Source organism: Phycodurus eques, chromosome 14 (genome assembly GCF_024500275.1).
Source record: "Phycodurus eques isolate BA_2022a chromosome 14, UOR_Pequ_1.1, whole genome shotgun sequence".
Classification (NCBI taxonomy): Eukaryota; Metazoa; Chordata; class Actinopteri; order Syngnathiformes; family Syngnathidae; genus Phycodurus; species Phycodurus eques.
This window is the reverse complement of record NC_084538.1, coordinates 3,358,004-3,384,271: the sequence shown is the minus strand read 5'-3', so window position 1 is coordinate 3,384,271 and position 26,268 is coordinate 3,358,004. Positions and strand designations below refer to the sequence as shown.

Genomic DNA, 26,268 nt, shown 5'->3' with positions numbered 1-26,268 from the left:
TTTTTTGTGCGATTTTGTCTATTTCATAAGAAAATAGTCTCTTTTTGAACATTTGTGTGGGGGAAAAAAAATTTTTTTTTCAAGGAAAACAGAATTTTCTCAAAACCAATATGTAAAGTAATTGCTAAAACAAAATCTATGTGCAAAAGTAATTGTAATATTACAAAAAACAATTTAAATAGAGAGAATACCAATAACAGAATGATTTATTTTTTTGACAATAAAGTTTTAATCATATGAGAATAAAGATTTTTATTTTTCCGAATTAAAAAGTCTCAGTATAACCCCCAAAAATAAAAATGCAGTGTATTACGATGTGATGCAGATTCAAACTAATATTTTGAAATGATTTAATTACCGGCAGTGGGTTATATTTTGGGATATTTATTTTTTACATTTTTATTTTTATTTTCGTCTCGTACGAAATCTTACACAACTTTGCAAGAACACTCTAGTTATGCGTCTTGTCAGAAGTACAAAATGCCTTGACTGTGCGGGAGCAGAAGCTGTGGCGATGGCACGAAATGCAGTGCGACTCCCCCGGCAAGGCGACTTATTGATCGGCTAATTGATTAATTGCACAGCCCGGTCGTTCCCGCGGGGAAAGTCATCTTTGCCCCTCGATAGCTCCAAGGACGAGAGGCGATGGCGACTAATCACGACCGGCCGGCGTGAAGGATGCCGCCTCGCCGGTCGACTATGTCCCTCTCGCTTATAACCTCGCGCAAAAACACGTCGGCCGCACACGCGTCAGTCGTTTGCATATTTCACACGCTTTCGCTACGCCTTTGCCTCCACGCAGCAAAGAAGCAACCAATCGTTTTCCCTCCCCTCACCCTCTCTTCACGAACACTTTTCCTCCTTCCTTAGGGGAAAGCGCCGGGTTCTCTATTTAAATATTCAGCAATCTCTCATTTAGCTCTCTCACACACGCACACGCGAATGGGTAGAAAGAGCAGCCGTGTGGCGTCTATTTAGCGGCAGTAGCGAGTAGCAAAGAATAAACATTGGCAAACAAGTAGTGAGTAGCGAAGAAATAACAGTCATGAAATGTAACTGTGGCAAAGAGGTCATTTATTTATTTATTTTATCAGGCATTTATCGTGGGGGCTCCCTTCCAGAAAACCCCTCCAATAGGCGAAATCTGTGACGTGAAAAGTCAACCCGTGTGGCCGTACGAAGGACGGGCAACTGGGCAATTCCCAGAATTCTCTTTTTTGTAGTAGGTTGTAGTGCATCAAGCTAAACGTTGCTCTTTACTTGCATTTGTTCCATATCGTTGGCCGAACCAGTTCCTTATTGTTATGAGAGTGTAAATTAGCTATGCTGTACGTTGGGCTAGGTTGGTATTTGTGAATTTGGTTCATGAAACTCTCACTCTGTTTGATGAAATAAATGTGTACGTTTGAAATTGGTTTCCTTTACCGCAAAGTTAAAGAGCCGATTCGTCCTCGGGTGAGTCATTGTAGTCAAATAGACACCGATGCGAACTGAACCAAATAACTGCACCAAACTGACTGCACAAACAATAACAAACAAACAAACATCCACTGAATCCGCAATAAGTGAACAGCGATATAGCGAGGGATTACTGTGCTTCCTATGCAAGAGTACAACAATACTTGCATCGCAAAATGGCTCCATAAATCACACTTTGTAATTAGACGCTGTCATAGAAGTCCCATCGGGATTGCGAGCGAAAATGTTTTGCCGACAACAACTGGATACGTGCGCCTCTCGAAGTCTACTGACACCGTGTCGTTCGGCCGCCCGCTCCGCTGTCGTGTTTGCGCTTGTTTTCCCTCTCGCACGTTAACGCACGCATGAAAACACACTTCAATCTCCGGAGTCCTTGCGGATGAGCCCTGAACCGTGACCGAGGTGGATGCTGCTTGTTACCGTGGGAACAGCAGATGTGCCCGTTCTGCTGCTGCGACACGCACGCACGCACGCACCTGGCTGCGGATTCATTAGCCTACATCCTTCTTGGCTCCGACTTACCCAAGGCCACACGCCCCACTTACCCACAATGCACTGGGGCACCGTGGCCAATTAGCCGTGTCTGATGTCAATAACCTCATTGGCTCTTTTGTTGTTGTTTTCCGCTGTACACACGCGTACACACACACACACACACACACACGCACACACATTTGAATTGCTAGTGTGCACGGTAATTTGCTATTTTATTCCCCCCCATTTGGTTTATAACAGAACGCTATTGTGGACTCGCTTGTTTCAAGGGTTCGACTTTACGACTGTTTCTACTTTGTAGAGTTATCGCAACTAATCGATCATCAGATTAATCAACAACTATTTTGATAATGGATGAATCGTTTTGGAGCCCTTGTTTTAACTTTTTTTTTTTTTTGTTCTTGTTCTGACTTCAGCTTCTCAACAGCAAATGGTCTCAGATTTCTGTAGTCCCCCATGAAAGACGACTGATTATCTTTCGTGTTTAAGACATTTTCAAACATCTGCTTTTACTTTGGAAAACGATGATCAACATTTTACGGACCAAACCAGTAACTGAATCATCATCAATTTAATAAAAAAATAATAGTCAATCACTTCCTCGAGTGTGATATTGCTTAATTGTCATTTGGTTTTGATGAATGATTACAAAATACCAAATGAACAACAATAATTGTTTTCAACGGATTAATTGATGGAGTAACCGATTCTGACAGCCGTACTACTTTTGCTTCTGTTACTTCATCATTGCTGGTTCCTACTTCACCGTTTGCTCGTCCTTGCTCAAACGTCTTCGCTATGACTACGTTTTGGCTAATGTTACTTCGTCATTAATGTAACTTCTTCGCTACTGTTACTTCTTTGCTGATCTGATGTAACGTCGTCCTACCAGTGAACTTTCTTCGCTTTCTGTATTTGGTACTGTTACTGTTTGGTACGGAACTGCTTTGCAACTCGTGTTTCTTCGTTACCGCTACATATTGTTCGCTGCTGTATCTTTTTTTGCCCCTGTTACTTCTTTAGTACTATTACGTCTTCCTTTAGTACTGTTACATCTTCTTCCCAGCTGTAATTTATTTGCAACTTTTATGGCTCCTTCACTACCGGTAGTACTACTTTGCTGGTATTACTACTTTGCTACTGTAAGATGATCTTCCCTGTAATGGCAACGTGTCTCCACGCGAGTCCGTAGAACACGACAGCTCTGTTTCTCCTCCCCGCTCACCTTCAATCTTTACCGTAGCGTAGCGAGCTGACCTCTTGGTTTGACCTCCAGCGTCACGGGAGCGTGACGCCAGTGTGCTGAATCCGCTCGACTTGCTGCGTCTTCTCTCTGCTCTTCTCCTGTATTTTTTATTTTATTTTTTATTTTTTGCCCGGTCTGCAGACGTGGGCGCAGGAGAGAAGCATTTGTCATCTGGTTCTTGCTGGCCTCTAACGACGTCGGGCAGGTCGACTTCAAGTGAGCGAGAAGTGGATAAGTGGACGGGTCAGTTGCTAAGTGAGTGAATTAGCAAGGGAGCGCGCTTGTGACCTAATCTGTGTAAATGAGTTAGCGAGTCACTGACGCGGTCCCTTGGTAGAACCATGATGATAGCATCTCACGGCTGACATTGGAAGTCAAGCAGGACTGGAGTACACAAAAAGAGGAGGAACACTACTACTGCTACAGCGACGTCAGCGCCGCCGTTACTTCGCTAGTGTTATAGCTTGGCTAGTGTTGCGGCATGGCTTTGCTGCAGATACGTCTTCGCTAATGTCTCCGCTAGTGTTAATTTTTAGCCACAGTTCCGTCTTCCAAAGCTACATTCCGTCTTGGATTTTGTTTCTTCATTACCGTTGCTTCTTTTTTTCACGACTGTTACTGTCTTTTGCCACAGCTACTTCTTCGCTACTGTTATTGATCAGCACTGTGCCAAATCCCTCTGCCGAGACCTTTGTCTCACAATTGCGCATCCGCCGGCTCGCTAATTATATTGTCTTAGCGCGAGCGGGCGGCACAGTTTCAGGAGGCTTTAGCAGATCACGCAATCAACACGTGCCGGTTGTCTCGCCGTGCACTGACCCGCACCTGTAGCCGTCAATACAAAACCCTCAGGAGCGGTTTTACGTGCCCTTGCGCTCGTATTCCTTCAGAGTCTCTCCTCGTCTTCCATATTGTCACAGCTCTCCTTTTTGAACGTGTCTCTTTTCCTCTCCCTCCTGTGAGACGCCTCGGGCCGCCTCTCTCGTTTCCTTGGCGGTGTTAGATTGGAATGGAGGCCTTTGTCACTTTTATTTACTGCCTCACTCATTCCAAAGCAGCGTGTGTGTTTACCGTGTGTGTGTTGTGGGGGAGAATGCAGGTGTCTTTAACTGCAGCGAGGTGTCTTTGCCACTTTGATTGCTCTCTTATTTCTTTGTGTTCCGCGAGGCAGAACTGTGTTTTGGGGCCATTCGTTTGCCGAAAGTGGCCGTAATTCCCAGCACCTGCTGCAGAGCATGATGGGAGTTGAAGGTCAACGGAGTGCAGTATTGACGCGCGGATGGTTGGGGGGGTGACTGCTGAAACATTGCTGTCACATCTCGGTTACGCTGCGATGCGTTTTGACTTGTTTTCCTGTCTAAAAATCCGATCGAAATCTATTTCTCTGCTATTTCCGTTTTTACTTTGGCAACAGCGGAAACCGCTAGGTTCCGTTTCTGGCATCTGGTCGGCCCGGGTTCCGAGAGTTTTGAGAATTCGGGGCTAGAAAATTATTCCGCCGATAACTGCTGCAGTTTTGGACTCCATAGTCTCTGCTTTGGTGCAGCGCTCCTGTTTCCTTGTTGCATCACAGAGTTGTCCGTACATCATTGTCACGATACGTTTTCTGGTGTCAACTTCTGCAGTATTGTACTCCGCAGTCTCCGCTTTGCTGCAGCACTCGAGTTCTTTGCTGCATTCAGTCTCCTCTCGGATTAAAGTTATCTAAATTGTAAATCTTACAATTTCACTCTTTTTATACCCGTATGGCTGCTAAAATTCCAATCCGTTGATGCTAGCTCTGTTTTCAGAGTTGCGCAGTACCGACTGGGATCGTTACGCTTTTCCATTGGCACTGTTCCATAGTACCTGGTCAGACCAGGTTTCAAGAGTTCCAGACTCATCATCGACACTGTAGCATTTGAAAATACACGGCCAGAACATGACAAAAATAAACACTGATTCGGGTGTTAAAGTCAGCAGTTTTGTACGCCGCAGTCTCCGCTTTGCTGCAGTGCTTCTGTTTCCTTGTTGTCCGCAGTCTCCTCTCAGATATATCGTTTTAGAAGCAAATCTTTAACTTTTACCTTGATTGTTCATACCTAAATGACTACTCAAATTGTCAACGGTTAATGCTCGGTTTGTTTGACTTACTCTCGATGCTTATAAAATTGTTCACTCAGTTCTTGGTATTTGTAGGATTGTTGGTCATCTTTTGATGCTAGGTACTATTTTTCATACCTGCTCCAGATTCGGCACTGTAACGTTTGAGAATACGCTGCAAAAAAAAAAAAAAAAATTGCTGCGTTAGTGTACATAACGGCGTATATTTTTGCACACTAATGCTAATCATTTGCCAATACGTTAAGGTTGCCATGTCAACAGTCTCTGTGTTTAATTGCCGTTCAGCAAATATAGTCTCCTGTCTGTGTTTGTATGTGCGGATTACCAGGATTGCAGGGATTAGGATTAGGGTGTAACCCAGTTCCTCTTCTTGACAAAGAGTTACTCGTCGCCAGTTTAGCGGGTGCGAGTGTTCATTCATGTTTTTCCTTTTCTGGGCCCTGAAGTTTAGCATATCCAATGAGAATTGAACCTGTTTTGCTTTTTCTTTGTCTTTGTGTTTTTTGCAACTCATTATGAGACTTTGTAGTCGGAAATGTTCAAATTTGATTTAAACGTAGTGACTGTGACAAATTTCCGTTATTTCCTATGGGACCAAATTCCAAATCATTTATTAATAAATCTAAATTTCAATCCCGCAATAATGCGGAATTGACACAAACGGGACCGCTTGTAATACTTTATCGTTTTGTCTGTTTTAAAGGGGACATGCGTCTGCATGACTATTATACTGCCTCTCGGTGGCCACAGCGGGCACAGCAGAAGCAACAGCACGATGAAATCAATTGCAGCATTCAATCATGATACGCGAACTGTTTATGAAAGCATGGCAAAATTAATAAAACACTCACTAGAGGGCTTTTGATAAGGTAAATGCTTGATGGGCCGGGTTAAATAACAGAGCGGGCCGTATCTGAACACCGCGGTGCTCCTCGTCCCACCATGCTGCCCCGGTTAAAAAGTCAATTTGACTTCATACGGTATGTCCCCTTTAAGAGAAACCTGTATAAAAAAAAAAAAAAAATGTCTCAACTGAATGAGAATGCAGGATGGGAATAAACAAGTAAGTTTCTCGTCATGCAAAAGTCAGTTCCTGTGCTTCCTCCTCTGTCTCCTGCCTTCCTGTCCTCCGCCTCACCTCGCTTCCCATCCCGTGCGAGGGCAGTGGTCTTTTGTACAAAGTATTCAACCGCTTTCCTCTTTGTGTTTGTGTGTGTGTGTGTGCGCGCGCTTAAGTTTCATGCCCAGCGAACACTGTTGCTAAGCTACCACAGGAAGTGTCCTGCATAGTGAATGTGTCCTAGTGATAGTGTGTGTGTGTGCGTTTGTGTGTAATTGACTTGGCAAGGGCACGGATGGTCATGCACATCAACAATCGAAACACACACACACGCGCACACGCACGCACATACACTGATATCCAGCAGCAGGTTATATTAAGGTAGTGGCAGGCATCCCGGTCCCACTGAAGTCAAGCTGCAAGCTGGGAATGATGAAGAAATCCTTTGTTCTGAAGCCTACAGCGCTACAAATGCGTGTGTGTGTGTGTGTGTGTGTGTGTGTGTGTGTGTGTGCGTGCGTGCGTGCGTGTACGCTACCCTCAACCTTTAACTCCCTGCAGTAGTAAGGCAAATTGTAAAAGTGAATCATCACAAGCACACACTAGAGTTCATTTTATGCATCCAATGGCACACAAACACACACACATGCTACCACACTCAATCATTGTGATGCATTCGTGTGCTTCTGTACAGTAGTTAGTGCACAAATCATTTATCAATTTGATGGAGCTGTACATAAAAGGGTAACAGTACATACAGCATATTGTATGGGACATTATTTGAACAAAAACACGATGAAAATTCAGCCCCCGAGGTCCGTTTCATATAGCAACACGGGATTTGTCTATCATGAGTACACCCACAAAAAAGTCTTAATAAGCCACACCTGTAAGACGCAGGAAGTCAGCCATTTTGGTTCCAAGTGGCCATTTTAGGGTGTTGTTGTCACCATTTTCAGGGCTTCTTCAAAAACAACCTTGTCCGATATATATATATATATATATATATATATATATATTTTTTTTTTTCTTCAGTTTTTCTGTTCGCTACCACATTTGAAACCAAATGTGACACCAAAATGGAAAAATTGTAAGATTTCATCATTGTGTAGTTAATGAGTTACCATAAAACGTGAAAGTCAATGCCACCACAAAATCAGAGCCAGTTTCACCTGGCAGCATAAAATGTCCTGAGTAGACCCCCGCAAAAGTCTGAGGAACCCATGCCTGAGTAGACATTTTCAATTCCATTTCGGTTCATTTTGATCATTTCTAGGAAAACTCCTCCTCGAGATTTTGCCCAAATCTGCCCAAAAAGCACACCAAACAAATGGCCGACACCAAACTGCAAAACATTTTGAGTGTTCGTCACCGCGCGTGGGCAGAGCACGGCTATGTATCTGTTTTTTTGTTGTTTTTTTTCCTCCCGCAGTATTGACTCTTCTGTGACGCCGTGGCCCCGGAGGCTGATCGGATAGCAGTGTATCAGTTTGCCGTCTGCTTCACGCGCGCGGCCGTCTGAGCGTAACGCGCATTTCCAATCGGGCGCGTTATCGCGCGAATGCACCTGGCCGGCCGGCTGGCCGGCCTCAGCGTCGCTCTTAGCCGTCGTGTGCGAGTGACACGATTTCCCCTCGACACTTTTGATCAACAATATCTTCAATGGATTCAAGTGTGGAGCAGATTGTTGCGACTTTGGTGAAGTTGACGACGGCGACGGCGCTAGAGGGCGAAAGCAGCTGTGTGTGTTTTTTGTTTTCGGTCGTCCGCAATAGGAGACGGACGCCTGGTCTCGCGTCGCACGCCGAGACGTCGCCTCTGAGCCGCGAAACCATATAAGGGGGGGGGGGCTGGAAATGCGAGCGAGGCATTTGGGCGATGGAAGCGCCAGCGATAATGAAAGGCATAAAGAGGGGTTAAGAGGGTTGGATAATGAGAGGGAGTCGCCGGGATAAGAGCGAGCGGAGGAGGGAACAAAAAAAAAAAAAAAAAAACTGCAGATTTAGGTCAGAGAATCACAAACGGGTGGAGGATGGGGATGAGCATCAAAGCCACTTGAACTGAATGGGATGAAAAATGGAAAATACAAATACTGCATGGTGGGACTTTGCCATTTTGTGTTTATATTAACGCTGCACAATCTAATCCAATGCAAGAGTTGTATCCCAAATTCTTCAGACATTTTCACATTTCATTTTTAATTGTAAGTACATTTTCAATTAATTGAAATTGTCTTCATTATTTACTGTTAATAACAAAAATTCGTTACAATTGAATGACCCGTTCACTGTCTTCCACCAAAATGGCTTCTTCAAATCTTCCCGTTCAAGTTCACGCAAAACAATGCAGGAATTATTATACTAATTAAGAACAAAAACAAAACATGTGCAGGTGTTGAGTATCGATGAAAGGGGCCAATTTGGTGCCGATCCAAATGAGGATGGTTGGGCCCCGGCGAGTTTCGTTCTACTTCCATCTGGCACCGAGCGATTTGAAATTCAAACCGGGGAACGCTGGCAGCAGATCATCTGCGTGCAGCTTTTTGATTTTTGCAGGTCTGAAGGTCGCACTGAGGACATGTCTGTGTCAGAGATTTGGATGGATACAGACGCTTTTTGAGTTTTACTCACCAGAATCCACAACTTGTCATGCGATGATTTGGCGTGAACTCTTAAAACTGGAGTTCTGAATATCGGCGGCTCAGGGGAAGAGTGATGTCAAAGCTGTCCCACTGCAAATTTCTGAATTTCGTTTACAAAAATAAAATCTTTGGAGACTAAATTGCCTTCACCGCTGACACAAACTTGGATGTTGGGGTCAATGAAAACTAAACTGCGTTTGATGTTCACAAAAACCTGTGCTGGGTTCTTTGAAGACTCCAAATTGTGTTTATTGAAGACTGTACATTTTCTCCAGTGTTTACAAAACACCTGTTTTTTTGTTTACTGAAGACTAAATGTTTTTAATGTGGTTCATGGAAGACTGTAAATTGTCTCGAATGGTGTATTAGGTTCAATCAAGACTCAAGTGTTGTCTTGTTTACAAAATACATATGGACTGGTCTTTGAAGACTAAAATTCTGTCCATGTTCCCCAAAAATATAAATTAGGTCAACTGAAGACTGTAAATTGTCTTCATTGTTTTACAAAAAGACTCGGGTTCGATTTATCTGACGATGTCGGACATCCCCCCCGCGCGGACAAAAACGGGCTCGGTCTTCATTCAGTACGAGTCAGTGAGATCTGGCCGCGATTCCTTTTTTGTCGGCCGCCAACAAAGCCGGCTCTTGTGCCCGTGGAATTGGGGCAGTCTGATCCTAATGAGCAATTCCTGATCAGCTTTTCGCCTCGCAGATTCTTTTTCACGTGAGAACGAAGCCCACAAACATCCCGCTCGGTTCTCGATTGTTTTTCCTGACAATGAGCCATCGTGTTAAAAGTTGGAAGTTTTTTTTGCAGTCTGCAAACTTTTGCCTACTTTGGGGACCTTGCCCTGTTTCCAATGCCCCCCCCCCCCCCACTCAGCAGTTGTATACAGAAGCCTCTTTCACACGGAAACCCTGCAAAATTTGCCACATCGGCTGTGGCTGTGCTATCTTAAATTGCGGCCTGCGCGGCTGCATATATCGCGCAAGCCAGAAACCGCCACTGCGCATCAGAGCCGTAACAGAAGCACTGGCATTATTGGCCTGTCACACCAAACCCAGCAAACCTGGCTTGAAGAGGCGATGAGAAAGGGGCTTATGAATCGGTAGCTTTTTTTTTTAAACAGAGATCATGCAAAATTGGCCAACAGAGCCACAGTAGGAGTAAAATATCTTTTTTTAAGGAATCAATAGCGAGAACCTTGCAGCATACTACTCTTTTAACTGGGGCAGCCCCTTCTGCTTTGGCTCGTTATCACAGTGACCCTTTGGTGGAAGCCCCCCCAGGGGGCGCTTTGGAGTCCGACCTCCACAATGCCATCTGCTTTCGAGCAATTCCTCCAGGGGCGCAGTGTTGTCCTTGTTTCGCATGCATAGTGTTCCGTCCGCTAAATTGCGGTTCATCGCTCACGCTACTGGTATATCGCAGAATTTTACGGAGAATCTGTCACCGAAATCCCCCAAATTTCGCGGAAATCTGCGGTTTATCGCCAATAAGGTTGCATGTGTTTAAAGCAGTGGTTCTTAAACTTTTCCCACCAACTCGCAGCTCCAAGTTCCAACGTAATGCCCAAGCTTAAAATTACACTCGTGTAGTAAGTAGTGTATAGTTTAGTAGTTTATTCCTAAAAAGTATATTTGATATTATTGTGACATTATTCACACTTTGAACACTGCACTTAAATATAGGAAAACACAAAAAATCTGTACTTAAAGATTCAACTAAAATGTAAGACATATATAAAAGTTCAATAATAAATTGCACCTCAGTAAATAAATGTTTGATAACAAACATTCCTAAAACTTGACATGCAAATGTATTCAAAAGTTAAATACAACTGAACTCTACTTGACAACTGAATTTTCCAGGATTTAAAAAAAAAAAAAAAAAAAAAAAAAAAAAAAAAAAGTTTAAGATGCTGTAACATTCTGCAGTTTGAACATTTAATTCAGAGATCCCCCCCCCCCCCTTTTTTTTTTTTTTCTATCCACGTACTACTAGAGGAGCCAGTTGTACTAGTAGCGCAATTTGAGAATCACTAGTGTGGCAGGGTAAAGCTGTAAAGATTATGATTTATTTATTTATTATTCTTTTAAATATGCTCACTCTATATCGCGATTATCTATCACCTCCCGTGGAGCGTGCGTGTCCGCCACGTTGAACGAGGGTTCACCGTTCATGTGCAGGCTGTATGACATCCGAGCACAAAAATGACATATTCGTGTTTATCAATTCAATCCAGACGAGTTCAACTGAAGCGATTTGTGGTCTTGGCGTCTTTAGCCTCGTTAGCTTGATTAGCGTTGACCCCTAGGGCTTCCTCCGGCCCAGTTCTTCCAGCCATTTTCTGACTGACTGAGCGGTCAAATCAGAATGGTCAGAACTCGGGTCGTCCTGTTGACCTAGTAGCACAGAGCGCACCGTCAAGTCGGTTGGTGAAAATATATGTATTTTAGCGGTTCTGATCACTCTGGCGCCTCATGGAAAGTCGGAAAAAAAATTCGCCCCCAACACCGGTCGGACCTTGACAAACTCCTACTAGCGAATTTGTTCAATCCGCTATTTGCGGAATTTCAAGTGACCAAACCCGGAAAACAGGTTAGCGTATGCGGCGATTTACTAGCATAACTGCATGATGGTTTAAAAGCTGAACTTGCAAAATAAAAAATTAAAAATGTCTTTGTGGCTGTTGGCCTCATGCATAAGTAAAATTCATGCATATAATTTATTTATATAAAAAAAAATATATATACACGATATGCTTTATATGTAAAGACGAACAAAGCCGAGATTGGGGGACATGTTTGTCTATTAACAGGAAGAAGTCCTTCTCGGGAATTCGCCCAATTGATCCCCGATCACAATTAATTCCGAAGATTGGGACTGTTGTCCTCAACAACCTATGCCTTTTCATTTTTGTTAGAATTTTTACCATATAGAGTGTTCCCTCGCCACTCCGCGCTTCACGTTTTGCGGCTTCAGCGCCTCGCGGGTTTTTCCAAAATATTCATTCAAAAAAAATAAAAACATACAGCCATATCGGCAGTCATATTGCTGAAAGATGCGTTGTTTCATGTTGATGCGCGCGCGAGAAGGTTTCCCTGCATGCCAAACAAAGAGATGAGTTGACTCAGAGGCTTTGTAAATGCCTGTACTGTACGGGCACTCATACAAGGCGCGTGATTGGTTCCCGGCGCGACATCGACCAATGAGAGCACGATTTATTTAGTTGATTGGCTGCGCATCATTGCAGCCTCACCCAGCATCTTCCCTTGTCGTGTCCCGCCAGTCTCGTCCACGCTGTTGCGTTCGCAATAACTTTTTTTGTTTGTTTTGTTTAAGCGATCCTTTTTTGGATTAGTTAAGCAAGCCGAAGCGCTGTGCCCCTGCGAAATCTTCCTCCGGGGCGCCCAAGAGGAAGAAGAAGAAGATGGCCATCAGCGAAAAAGTTAAACTTTTAGATTTGATCAAAGAGGGCAGAAGTGATGACTGTTTATATATATATATATATATATATATATATATATATGTATATATATATATATATATATATTTTTTTTTTTCTTCCTGTCGTTCTGCAGGGTCGCCATGTTAAGACAGGGCAGCTGGCAGCCATCAAGGTCATGGATGTCACCGGGGTAAGTAACACGCACTCTCCCGCCGTTGTAGCAGCGTGTCATCTAATTAAGAGCGATGAGTCAGTGGCAGCCAGGAGAATGAGGACAGGCCTATCGCCACGGTAATTTTAGCTGCCGGTTATTAGGGCGGCAGTGTGGTCTCGGGCGTGTCTGCCGAGCAGGAGAGTGCAGGGATCTCGGCTATTTTTAGAGACGACACCCACTAACCGGCGCAACGATCGAGGGGGCTAAAACCGCAATCTTTCACACAGAGATGGCGTAAAATGGCCGGATCAGAGCTGTCACGGAAGATACGGCGATGAATTATACACCTCTGTCTTTTTTATACACAACCCAGCGAAGGCCGAATGTAGCCGCAACTTTGTCCACGTTCAAATAGTGAAACTTTATCTTGCTGCCGGATATTTAGTTGTTGGGCAGCGCCATTTGATTTTGACACAAAAGTGCGGGAGATGTGAGTGACACCAACGTCCCGGAATGATGACATTTGGAAAAATGGCATCGTTAAGGGGAGGTGTGAAAGCGGCGAAGAAATACTCTTTCGCACAGAGAGCTCGCAAAATTGCCGCAGCAGAAGTTACTGCATTTATCCACCGTTTACACATAGCCCAGGGAAGGCGGGATATTGCCGCAACAGGAAGTGGCTGAAGGCAACCGTCTCTAGATTCTTTCACGCAGAAATCCAGCAAAATGGATAAACTGAGCGACATATTGTTTTTCACACAAATATAATAATTCTACTTTAAAGTACTGCAAAGGGGTAATTAAAAAGTCATGTAATAGAGGCTAGTTTGCCGGTCAGCTGTGTTCCCGGCTGCTGCAAAATGCTAATTTTTTGTTTCTTGTTGTTGTTCTCCTTGTGTGTGTGTGTGTGTGTGTGTGTGCGCGTGTCAGGATGAGGAAGAGGAGATCAAAGCGGAAATCAACATGCTGAAGAAGTACAGCCACCATCGCAACATCGCCACCTACTACGGCGCGTTCATCAAGAAGAATCCGCCGGGGATCGACGACCAGCTATGGGTGCGGTCTTGTTACTCAACTGCAGATGGGAACGGCGGTGGGCGGGGGGGGGATAGGAAGGCGTTACTCCAAATAGTCACGCTCGGACCAAAAGTAGGCAGTGTACATTTTTGGAATGAACTTGGTTAAAGAAGTTAGGATGGAAGGATGGAAAGCAAGAAAAAAAAAAGGGAGGAAGGAAAAGAAGGTCGGAAGGATGGATGGAATATGCAAGCAAGAGAGGCAAGAAGTATGGTATGCAAGGAAGGAAGGACGGAAGGTAAGAAACAAGGAAGCGATGAAAGATGGGAAGGATGGAGGGAAGCGAGGAATGAAAGATGAAGGAAGGAAGGAAACAAGGATGATACAAAAGGTAGGATGAATGACAAAGAGGAAGGAAAGAAGGAAGAATGGAAAGTAAGGAAGGAAACAAGGATGCGAAGGAAGGAAAGATGACAGGGAGGGAGGAAGGATAGAAGGAAGGAAGCAAGGATGGTATGAAAGGAAGGAAGCATGGAAGGGAGCAAGGACAGAAGAAAAGGGAGGAAGGATGGAAGGAAGCAAACGAGGATGCCAAGAAAGGAAGGAAGATAGGATAGAAGGAAGGAAGCAAGAATGGTATTGAAGAAAGAAAGATTAAGAGAGGAAAGAAGGGAATGTAGGTTGATGGTATGAAAGGAAAGAAGACAGGATGGAAGGACAGAAGGAAGGAAACAAGGGGGAAGGAAACAAGGATGGCATGGAAGGGAGCTAGGACAGAAGAAATGGAAGGAAGGAAAGATGGAAGGATGTAAAGTAGGAAGGAAGCAAATAAAGACGCCAAGAAAGGAAGGAAGCAAACAAGGACAGTATTAAAAGAAAGAAGGGTAGACAAAAGGGATGAAGGAAGGAAGGGAGGGAGGAAGGACACATGTAGTCGGAAAGAAGGGAGCAAGGACAGAAGGAAGGACGGAAGGAAGACAAGATGGAATGAGGGAAACAAGGAGATTATAAAAGGAAGGAAGGATGGATAGAAAGTAGGGAACGAGGATGAATGAAAGGAAAGAAAACAGGATGGAAGGAAAGAAGGCAGGAAGGAACATGGGAAGGAAGGAAACAAGGATGGTATGAAATGACTCTTTGACATCCATCCATCCATTTTCTGAGCCGCTTCTCCTCACGCGGGTCGCGGGCGTGCCGGAGCCTATCCCAGCTGTCATCGGGCAGGAGGCGGGGTACACCCTGAACCGGTTGCCAGCCAATCGCAGGGCACATAGGAACAAACAACCATTTGCACTCACAGTCACGCCTACGGGCAATTTAGGGACTCCAATTGATGCATGTTTTTGGGATGTGGGGGGAAACCGGAGAGCCCGGAGAAAACCCACGCAGGCACGGGGAGAACATGCAAACTCCACACAGGCGGGGACCGGGGATTGAACCCGGGTCCTCGGAACTGTGAGGCTGACGCTCTAACAAGTCGGCCGCCGTGCCGCCTCTTTGACATCCATAAAGTGTTATTAGAAAAAAAAGAAGCCATTTATTTGAAGGAAGTGTTCATTTTCACACTTGGCGTCTATTCAAGGAAAATGTGCAAAGTTCCTGAACTTATTTTTTTAACAAGCGGTTCCCACGCCAATTGGGGCGCAGGATAATCGTGTGTGTGTGCGTGCGTGTGTGCGTGTGTGTGTGTGTGTGTGCGTGCGCGTGCGCATGTGTGTGTGTGTGTGTAAACAAGCCAAGTCTTAAGCCGTTAATGCTAACAAAAATGCGAAGCTAACCTGGTGGAATCGGCCGGAAAAACAACGCAGAACTTATCGGTGACCTCTTGAGAAATACTGCGCGTCGCACGTCGAGGACGGCATCGGCCATTTTTTTCGCGAGTTTTTATGTCGGGGATACTGATGTTAGCTGCTGGCTGGCGAACAAAAATTCTGGTGGGTGTCGTAGTCATTTCTGTCGCGGGCCGTTATGTAAATGTTTCATCGCCTCATCGAGTTATTACTTATACACAAATTGATGGATAACTACTTTTGTTTATGTTCTTGCATTCATGGTCACTCTGTCTCCATATGTTGATTTATGGTCCCTTTGTCTTCATGTCTTGATTGTCACTTCATCATCTTCCATCCATCCATTTCCCGAGCCGCTTCTCCTCACTAGGGTCGCGGGCGTGCTGGAGCCTATCCCAGCTATCTTCGGGCAGGAGGCGGGGCACAACCTGCACTGGTTGCCAGCCAATCGCAGACTTCATCATCTTTCTATATTAATTATCACTTGTGTTTGTCTTTCTGCGCACATGGTCAATTTGTCTTCGTCTTCATGCATTTATGGTCACTTTGTGTTTTTCTTCCTTTATTTCTGGTCACTTTCTTTTCATGCATTTATGGTCACTGTATTTTTCTTCCTTTATTTATGGTCACTTTGAGTTTGTTTTCATCAATTTATGGTCACTGTGTTTTTCTTCCTTTATTTATGGTCACTTTATGTTGGTCTCAAATGTATGGTCACTGTTTTCATGTATTTAACTTGGTTTATGGTTACTTTGTGTTTGTTTTCACGATCATCACTTTGTGTTTTTTTTCATGTATTTATGGTCCCTCTGTTATCATGAATTCATCGCTTGGAATTGATCATATGAAGAGAGAGGCGCTCGTGGTAGAGTTTGTGTGTCATTAAAATGTGTCAGTCAGGACTTTGTCACATCTTGTGTGTTTTTGTGCGTTTGCTGCTATTGTTACTTCATTCTGTCTTGAAAAAGAAGAAGTGCTAATGTCCAGTCAGTGACACCCCCGGTTATTCTCCGCAGCTGGTGATGGAGTTCTGCGGCGCCGGCTCGGTGACGGATCTGATCAAGAACACCAAGGGCAACTCCCTGAAAGAAGAGTGGACGGCCTACATCTGCCGAGAGATTCTCAGGGTGAGCGTCGCTCATCTCGTCCGTTCGCGACGAGCTCAGCGCTGTCGCCCCGCGCATCTCGTCTGTCATCGAGGCTCGGACACAAACCGTTTGCTTTCCTTTCCTATGCTTTACTGTTGCGGTAGACGTCTTTAATGCGACATGTGAAGGCATCTGGAAAGTTATCTTTCTGCTTCTTAGTTCTTTTCACTGATGTTTATGTTGGATTTTAAAGAGGAAGTGCTGCTATGTGTGTACAGCATTCTGAAGCAAAAAAAAAAAAAAAAAAAGCCAAATATTGTAACTTTGTCTCCAAGTAATTTTCTTTTATTTTATCATGTTAGATTATTACTAGGGGCGTCCCGATCCGAACTTTGAAATCGAACATCGGTCCGATGTCAGCAAAAAGAAAAGAAAAAAAAAAAGCTTCCATTGAGGTGGCGTTCGGCGACGCAAGGACACGAGGTCCTCTTGCAAATGAAGCGCTTTCCATCTTGCTAATCATCTCCGCTTGGCTCGTTGCTCTGGTGTCCTTCACTGAGTGCTTGCGCGTGTGTCTGCGTGTGCGTGTGCCTGTGTGTGTGTGCCTGTGTGTGTGTGTGTGTGTGTGTGTGTTCAGGGCCTGACTCATCTCCATCAGCACAAGGTCATCCACCGAGACATCAAGGGACAGAACGTCCTGCTGACGGAGAACGCCGAGGTCAAACTAGGTGGGCGGTGTCACGTAAAAGCCGCTCGGCGAAACGGCCCCGCCGTTTGGATATTTTTATTCCCACACTGTAAAAAACGTATTTCATCCATTAATCGACTTTATTGGTTCATTCGAGTTTATGAGTCAACATTTTTTGGGTCGTTTGTTTTAATTGATTTTGTTTGTGTGGGTTTCGTAGTTGAAAGCACAACTTAGCAACTTTGTGTATATTCAATGTCTTTTTGTCTTTTTAAGGATCGTGTTTACATGGATGTTTTGACAAAAGGAAGATTCACATTTTTTTTTTTAATTAATTAGATCAATTACTAAGCAAATCCCAGAAGGGGAAGGGTAGGAAAACTTTATTTTGCAGAATATCATTGTCATTTTGTTTCCTATAAGAGAAGGGGGGGAAATGGAAGATAATCAGATTTAAAGAAGGAAAAAAAAAAAATTCATCTTTTATTTTAAGCCCATCTTTCCCGGGCTTACCGCCATCATAAAGGCTTTACGTTACCGACTGCAAGAAATACAAACAAAAGTATTGGGACATCCTTCTTCGGGCTTTCTGTTTATTTGTATTGCGCAAGGTGGTGGGTTGCGATGAATAGAAGGCGAGAGGAGCATATTCTCCTACGCTGACGGGTGCCTTCTCCCTGCAGTGGATTTTGGCGTTTCGGCCCAGTTGGACCGCACAGTGGGAAGGAGGAACACGTTTATCGGAACGCCGTACTGGATGGCGCCGGAGGTGATCGCCTGCGACGAGAATCCAGACGCGACTTACGACTTCAAGGTGCTTAAACGGCCTCTCGCAGGAGCGGTTTTTGAGGCCTCGTGGGTCACCTTCCCGACTAATCATATTTGTCTCGTGGCAGAGCGATTTATGGTCGCTGGGCATCACGGCCATCGAGATGGCTGAAGGAGCACCACGTAAGCGCCGTCCCCTATATCAGTGCATACGTTTTCTATATTGGATATCGCAGAGCCCTAGCACACTCACTTACTAACAAATGGACAAAAAATAAAAATGCACAAATGAGGCGGTAGAAACAAAATGAGTGAAGATGTTACACACTCAAACTTTGTCACGCAGTAAATATCCAGCGAGGGCTCGTTTTTGTCAGAATTTAGTGGGATTTTTTTTGCACAAGGGGGGGGGGGGGGGGGGTGAAAGATGACCCAACACACCTCCCTGTGTGACCTCGCAGCGCTGTGTGACATGCACCCCATGAGAGCCCTCTTCCTCATCCCGCGAAATCCTGCGCCCAGACTCAAGTCAAAGAAATGGTGAGAAATTCATTCAATCGCACTGAAAACCCTTTTGAATATTTTGGCTTCCTGTGTCACCAAATAAGGTCACCCATTGGCTGTAATAATGATTTGCTTAACTGAATCTCATCAGATGATGCAAAAATCTGTATGAAGCATATGATACACAACACACCATTGCAATATCATCATATTGGCTATAACGCAGTCTAGTGGTTGTTATAGCAGAAATAACTGAAATGTGTGGTTTTTTTGTCCCCCCCCCCTTCTGCGTGGTCAGGTCCAAGAAGTTCCAGCTATTCATCGAGAGCTGCCTGGTGAAGAGCCACGGCCAGAGGCCCAGCACGGAGCAGCTCCTCAAGCACCCCTTCATCAGGGACCTGCCCAACGAGAGGCAGGTCCGCATTCAGCTCAAGGACCACATCGACCGCACCAAGAAGAAGCGTGGCGAGAGGGGTGAGATTCTGATTCCATTCCTTTGGAGAAATGAGCAATCCATTTTCTCGAGGGAATCTAGAATTTGGAGAGCGCTCGAACATCTTTCCTTTTCGAAAGGGAGTCTGGGATGAGAAGATTTCTCTGAAATCAATCAATTTCAAAAGGGAATCTGGAATGTAATTACTCTAAAATCAGTCACTTTAAGATTTAAAAAAACAAACAAAAAACCTCTAAAACCAATCATTTTGCAATGGGAATCTCAAATAAGGAGCTCTTTCTAAAATCATTTTCAGAAGCTGCTGTGCATTTAGATTACACCAAAATCTGTCATTTTCTAAAAAGAATCCGGACGTAGCTGACTCCAAAGCAGTCTTATTTTATTTTGTATTTTTTTATTTAATTTTTTTTTTTTTTTACAGGGAGCCTGGAATTAGAACCTCGCTGTTTAATCTGTCATTTTGTAAAAGGAGTCTGTAACTCAATTGCTTAAAATTAGTTGTTGATTTTTGTAGTACCTGTAACGAATGAGCAAAAATAACACACTGATTAAAACAACTCATCCTCAGGAGCTGGTAACAAAATGGATGATTCAGGTTTTAAAATGAGTTTGTTTTGAAGACTTATTGCAGCAACGCAGCCCCGAGGACGACGTTGCACAGTCAAACTTTGTCACACAGTAAACATCCAGTGACAGACCTCAGTTCCGCTTAAAATGCGCCCAATGACGGCCGCGCCACACACGCCGCTGCTGCGTCATTACCGGGCAGATTAATCGCTTCGCGACACAAACGCCGCAGGCCGGGTGATGATGTATACAAATGTCAGAATGTTTTTTTGTTTTGTTTTTTTCATTTTGATTTATTTTATTATAATTTTTTTTTGCAGAGGTTTCTTTTTTCTGTCACATCTTCTCTTAAGCTAAAGGCGCAGTTTTGACGGAAATGCGTCCAAGCCCCTGATTTCCGCCTCTGTGAAATTAGTTTTGGACTTATAAAGTGGTTTAAAAATACAAAGAAATATTAGAAAAAGAGTCCAAAAATATTAGATGAAAAATCTGCAAATGTTTGAAAAAGTTAGACCAAAAAAAAAGTAAAAAAACAAACAAACAAAAATAGACAAAGGTATCAAAATAGTGGACAGAAATAACAACAAAAATATTGGAAGATACTATCAAAATAACAGACAAAAAATAGTTGAAAATTTAGAAAAAATATAACAAATATCACGACTGAAACACAAAAATATTAAATGAAAATGAATAAAATCAGAAAGATACAAAGTAATAGAAAAATAGTAAACGTTACATGTAAAATAAAAATATTTCAGATGGAAAATACACAAATGAAAATACAGAAATATTACAAAAATGATTTAAATATATTAGATAAAATATACATAAAACAATTGACCACAAATGTAGTATATTAGAAATAAATATATATGGAAAAATTAACTAGTAGTTGACAAAATATTTCTAAAATATAACACAAATGATGGAAAAAAAGACAAATGCAAAAATAACTGATTAGAATACACAATTATTCTTTAAAAAAAAAAAAAAAAAAGAGCAAATATTTGGGGGCGAAAACTGACAGTGGACTAAAAATAGAACAAGTTAAAGAAAAAATATTGAAAGATAACACCAAAATATTGAACAATACATACAAAAATACTAGACAAAAAGAACCAAAATATCATAAAGGTACATGCAAAAATATTAGAAAAGAATACAGTATAATATGCCAAATAATCTCCAAATATTAGACAATAGAACTAGATATACTAAATGTTTGTTATTACAAAATATTAGACAGAAAATGTAAAAATATTAGATGAAAATGACATAATTATTAGGTAAGATCATTACAAAAAAATAGATATATTAGATATTAAATGAAAATCCAGCGAACCATCCTGTCCAGGTGCTGTTTGGAAGATCTCAACATTAGGGTGTCTGCTCTCTCTGCTCTTCACGCTGAGAAATTGGAGCTTTGTACTTGCAACGTGGCTCAAAGGAGGAAAAAAATAAATGCTTGCGCTGAGGATTTGAGAATGTCAGACACGTGCTGATTTTCAGTGTTGCGTGTGTGAAAAAGTAGACTGCTTTGATCTGTGCAGGCGACTCATTGTATGCCGCGTGTGTATCTAATATATTAGATGAGACCGAGTACGAATACAGCGGCAGCGAGGAAGAGGACGAGGAAAGAGACATGGGCGAGCCGAGGTCAGCGCCGACAAACAAACACAGTGACGCTCACTCATCCTGATGCCTTCCTCGCCGTTTCGTCACTTCGCCGTCTTATTCTTCTCGCCCGCACCCAAGCTCCATCATCAACATCCCCGGCGAGTCGACCCTGCGGCGCGACTTCCTGCGCCTGCAGCTGGCCAATAAGGAGCGCTCGGAGGCGCAGCGGCGGCAGCAGCTGGAGCAGCAGCAGAACGAGGAACACAAGCGCCTGCTGCTGGCCGAGAGGCAGAAGCGCATCGAGGAGCAGAAGGAACAGCGGCGGCGGCTGGAGGAGGTTAGCCTTTGGACTGGTCGACACATCCGCTAGTCGATTGAGGCACGAGCCAGTAGAGTGGGGCCTTTGACTTGCGAGCGCCGACTTGAGAATTGCACCTTGTATATTTAAAACAACCGCATAGCTGAGCCTTTCAGTCCGCTAGCTTAATGCTAACGCAAATTGGCATGCGATAACCCTTTAAGAAACAGATTCAACATAAACGGCGCGGCAACACATGTGGAAAGACAATATAACACTACTCCCAGTCATATATTCTTTATCCTCTGTGTCGAACGACTAATATTTTCGGGTAGTGTAGTGTGAAAAAAAATCTGTTTAGCTCTTTCTAATTCTCTTGAGTTATGTCAATTACTGACTGTTTTTATAAAGCACATTGCTACGGAGTGCTACTTATCATCGTTAAAATGCACGTGAAAAAGGTGTTTGTTGTTTTTTTGGGCGGAAGGCCGGAACGGATAAATGGCATTTTTCATTCACCCTCACCCGCAGCAACAGCAGCGCGAGCGAGAGCTGAGGAAGCAGCACGAGCGGGAGCAGAGGAGGCGCTACGAAGAAATGGAGCAGCTCCGTAGAGAGGAGGAGCGGCGGCACGCTGAAAGAGAACAGGTTCGTATAGAAGCATATTTCTGCACAAATGTGGAGAAAATATCCCTCAAGTTTCTTCCACTCTGGTATAGCGCCCGCATGTCAAGTGAGAAAGGCGCAGTCAGAAAGTAAAGTGTCAGCATTAATAGTGTCAAGGTCAAACAGAGTGGTCAAATGTCTGACAGTCTTACCGTTTTAAATTGTAATTATTGTTTCTATCATTCAGATGTTTCACTTTTTTTTGGTCGAATATTTTAGTTTTTCTTTTGTCACATATTGGTGTATTTTTATATTTTATATTATTATTATTATTTTTTGGAACATTTTCCTTTTTGAATACTATTTTAAAAATATTGTTCCATTTTTTCCCCAATAGTTGTCCTTTTTCCTAGTGCTAGTATTGTTTTCTACAATTTTGTAATATTTTTCATCAAATATTTTTTTCTAACATTTTTGCATTGTATTTGTATCATTTCTTTTCAAATATTATTATTACTATTTGATATTTATTTTTCTCTATTTTTAAAATACTTTTGAGTCCCATTTTTCTGTCACAAGCATATTATTTTTTTTTTTACATTTTGTGCATTATTTTTGCTATTTTTCTAATATAAAAATATTTTCCAATATTTTCACTCTTTTTATTTTTTTTAACAACATTCTTTATATTTTTGCTGTAGTATTTTGTAATACTTTTCCTCTATTAATTTTGTCATTTGTTTTTCAAATATATTGTACTTTTTTTTTTTTTTAAACCCTTTTTTTTTTTTTTTTAAATATTTAGTGTTATATGTTTATATATGTTTGTTATTATTTAGTAATGTTCTAGTCATTTAAAAATAGTTTTGGTCAATTTTTGTGTACTGTTTTCCAACAATTTTTAATTAATTGAATACTTGTGTATTTGTGTTGTTGCATGATTTTCATATATTTTTATCGTTATCGAAAATAGAAGATGAGATTTCTTACATTCCAGCGTCCGATTTTGGAGGTGTTTTCATAATGTTGCGGTGTTCATGGCGAACCTCGCCCTCCTAAAAACATCTCGAACCTTCATCTTTTCGAACCCTCTCACTCCTTTGGAACGCATTCTTGGTCAGGGTGGGAAAAGTATGGCCGGCGGGCCACATACGGCCCAGTTCTGTTCTTTAATCGGGCCCACCGAGTATTTACATTATTAAGGGTCCTGTCATACTGTATGTGTTGCATTCATTTTGCGTTAATTTCCTAAAACATTCCATCGCTATTTATGTATCTCATTAAGTAATTGGCTATTTAGTTTATTTTATATCAACTAATTATGAGCCAACTAAACCATTTTACATTGAAATTAAATGTCATTAATTTCATTAAATAATAGGTTGAATGATTTATTGTTAATGATCAAATAAAAAAATAGTTAAATAAGTTTACATTTGTTGTTAGATTTGTTTCATGTATTTTATTAAATAAGTGGTTCATTGATTTGTTGTAGATAATAATTAGTTGTATTTATTTGATTAAATAAATGGTGAATTGATTAGTTATAAATCAAATTAAAATGTTTTTAAAATAAACACATTTACATATACAGTTAGCATTTTTAAAAGTTAGAAATTGGGTTAAGTGATTTGTTGGAAATGGTGAAATAAAAAATGCAAATAAATGTAACATTTGCTGTATTCTATTCAACGGTGAAATGATTTGTTTGTAAGTAGTAAAATGAATGATTGCATGAATTGATTCTTATTTATTATAAGTGATATTTAAAATGGACTATTACTCAGAATCAGGAAAAAAAAGTTTGCCCACGGCTGCGCCCTGTCCGAGACCATCTCCACCTCTTGCACTTGCCACTTTCGGTCTGTCTGCGTTCAGATGTGACTCACGCTAACATTTCCCAACGTTGCGCCTGTGTTTTTTTTTTTTTTTTTTTTTTTTTTTTTTTTTTTTTTCTTTCTCGTTTTGTTTTTGTTTTTTTGCCCTCCGCACGCTGCTCAGGAGTATATCCGTAGGCAGCTGGAAGAGGAGCAGAGGCAGTTAGAGATTCTCCAGCAGCAGCTTCTACAGGAGCAGGCGCTACTTCTGGTAACCTGGCTCAATGTTTGCATCTGCATTGCGCCATTTTGCATTTGCACTCAATGATATTGTGGCATAAGCACCTTAAATCACCTTATTGCCTGTTATTCCCCACCCATTCGTATGTCCAGTATGTATCGATCCCCTTTTTAAACTCAGTTGGCTTTGCTTTCTCTTCTTCATTCCCTTTCCCGTCCACTCATTCCCCCTCTGAATTCTGTTTTCGTACCCATCCCGGCTAACTTCGCCACTGTTTTTTTTAGGAGTACAAGCGCAAGCAGGTGGAAGAGCAGCGGCAGGCGGAGCGTCTGCAGAGGCAACTCCAGCAGGAGAGGGCCTACCTGGTGTCGCTGCAGCAACAGCAGCAGGAAGGACGGCAGGCGGAGAAGAAACAGCTCTACCACTACAAAGACGTCATGAATCCCAACGACAAGCCGGCCTGGGCTAAGGAGGTACAGTGGTGACAAAGCCTGATGCGTCAGAACAATATGTGGCCAAGGTTGCTTCAAGGAAAGAGAAAACAACAATTTGAGAAAGAATATTCAGAGTCGTAGTTAGATCGAGCACCGTCTAATGTTTAGTGAAAATAAGGGGGCGTGTGACCCGCACAGGTTGAAAAGAGACGCTCCGAGAGGTTTTCATCGAACAACCGCAGTGTGAGCGGCTTTTGTTGTTATGGTTGTCGTTCCTTCTTGCAAGAAGATGAAATCACCTTTCAGCTCAGCCGGGTCTCCTACGCTGCAAATATTCCAAAACTTAGCAAGAATATTTGTCTTGCCGCTAGTCAAAATGAATCTGATGGCCATTGAAATAAGACTCATCACCTTCAAATTGTTTACTTTAAATTTAAAAAAAAAAAAAAAAAAAAAGTGGAATCTGTTTTTTTTTTTTTCTTTCATTACTACAATGACAACTTTCTCTACTGCTTCCTAGTGAAAATTGTCTAACAAGGTAAGTTTTTTTTCAACTTTTTAAGTGATGAGTCGAAACTGTCCGCAGCCTCAAAACAATGGATGGAAGAACCAAACGCAGTGGCAACACACGCTGCTGTGGGATGGCTTTTGCAAATCTCCACCAGGAATTCAATTCATTCTTTTCGAAGAAACAACCGAACACACATTTGTTTTTATGGCTTAAAACACCTCGTGGCCTTCTGGTATCCTAACAATCTTCATCAACAGGAGAACTGTCGGGATCCTCAGGAGACCGGAACCCAAGCCGTGGAATTGTGTTGTTGTTCATTTTTCTTGCTCTGACTTTGACTACCAGGTTCAAGGCGGTAACCCGCCCCGCTCTAACCTTCGCCACCGCCAGTCGTTCAACCGGCCGCTGCCGCCGCCGTCGTCCTCGTCCTCCCGCGGCCGACCCCGTGCTCAAACCCCTAGACGCGCCCCGTCCGTGGGCGCCCAGATCCTCTCCGAGCACCTCCCCCAGATCCGCATCGGGCTAGACCCCGGGGAGCCCCTGGGCCCGGGGCTAAAGCAGGAGATAAGTCAGCGGGTCCGAGAGTTGAGGGCGCAGAAGCGCAGTCAGAGCAAGGGCGGCCCGATCGCCGTCAAGGAAGACAGTAAGGCGGCTCGTAAGGAGCCTCGTAACCCCGAGAAAGAACCTTCCGGTCCCGCGACGGTCAGACGGTCCGACCCTGCCGCCGTCGCTCGAGACCAACAGAAAGACAAGTCCCCAGGCAGGCCCCTCTCTGCGCACGATCCTGCCGGCATCCCCCGTGCTGTTACTAAGGCGCCCGCGCAGGTCCACAATCTGGTTAGTGCTCTCCCACCGCTGCAGTTCGTACTCACACCCTCGCCGTAGAGTAGAATAGATGTAGAACGTAGAAACCGGAATGACGTCAAGAGCTACTTCCACCTTTCCAAGAACGAGATCTTGTAGCGCCCGCATTCCTCAATCTCCTCCTTTTTAACTGTCGGGTGTCTTGGACCTCAGCTTCGTAATATCCACCATCTTCTTGGCTGGGCGCTAACGTCATGTAGAATCACGTGTCTGCTTTTTGGTACCTGTGATGGCGACACATGCAGAGGTTCAAAGTCTGCTTAAGTAAGATTTTCTGAGATGAACAGTCAAATGCCAATACGGAATGCTGCACCTTTTGTAAATGCCAACCGGCTGAAGAAAAATAGTGAAATATACAAAAACAGGATGCC

The 26,268-nt window shown here is 43.0% G+C and overlaps 1 protein-coding gene across 11 annotated transcripts in view; it reads left to right on the top strand.

The window, feature by feature from the left end:
- tnika (TRAF2 and NCK interacting kinase a) overlaps window positions 1-26,268 on the top strand; it is a 62,240-nt gene that overhangs the window by 16,128 nt on the left and 19,844 nt on the right. For 4 of the 11 annotated variants that reach the window (XM_061695903.1, XM_061695905.1, XM_061695902.1 and 1 more), the window contains exons 3-16: window positions 12,610-12,666; window positions 13,561-13,686; window positions 16,454-16,564; window positions 17,163-17,253; window positions 17,897-18,027; window positions 18,110-18,164; window positions 18,443-18,521; window positions 18,784-18,959; window positions 21,099-21,165; window positions 21,265-21,463; window positions 21,956-22,072; window positions 24,032-24,118; window positions 24,373-24,561; window positions 25,379-25,870. In XM_061695903.1, the coding sequence (XP_061551887.1) occupies window positions 12,610-12,666; window positions 13,561-13,686; window positions 16,454-16,564; window positions 17,163-17,253; window positions 17,897-18,027; window positions 18,110-18,164; window positions 18,443-18,521; window positions 18,784-18,959; window positions 21,099-21,165; window positions 21,265-21,463; window positions 21,956-22,072; window positions 24,032-24,118; window positions 24,373-24,561; window positions 25,379-25,870 (1,977 nt within the window). Of the gene's footprint in view, window positions 1-3,314; window positions 3,476-11,031; window positions 12,477-12,609; window positions 12,667-13,560; window positions 13,687-16,453; window positions 16,565-17,162; window positions 17,254-17,896; window positions 18,028-18,109; window positions 18,165-18,442; window positions 18,522-18,783; window positions 18,960-21,098; window positions 21,166-21,264; window positions 21,464-21,955; window positions 22,073-24,031; window positions 24,119-24,372; window positions 24,562-25,378; window positions 25,871-26,268 lie in introns of those variants that run through there. The other 7 variants (XM_061695911.1, XM_061695909.1, XM_061695912.1 and 4 more) reach the window with 5 other exon arrangements.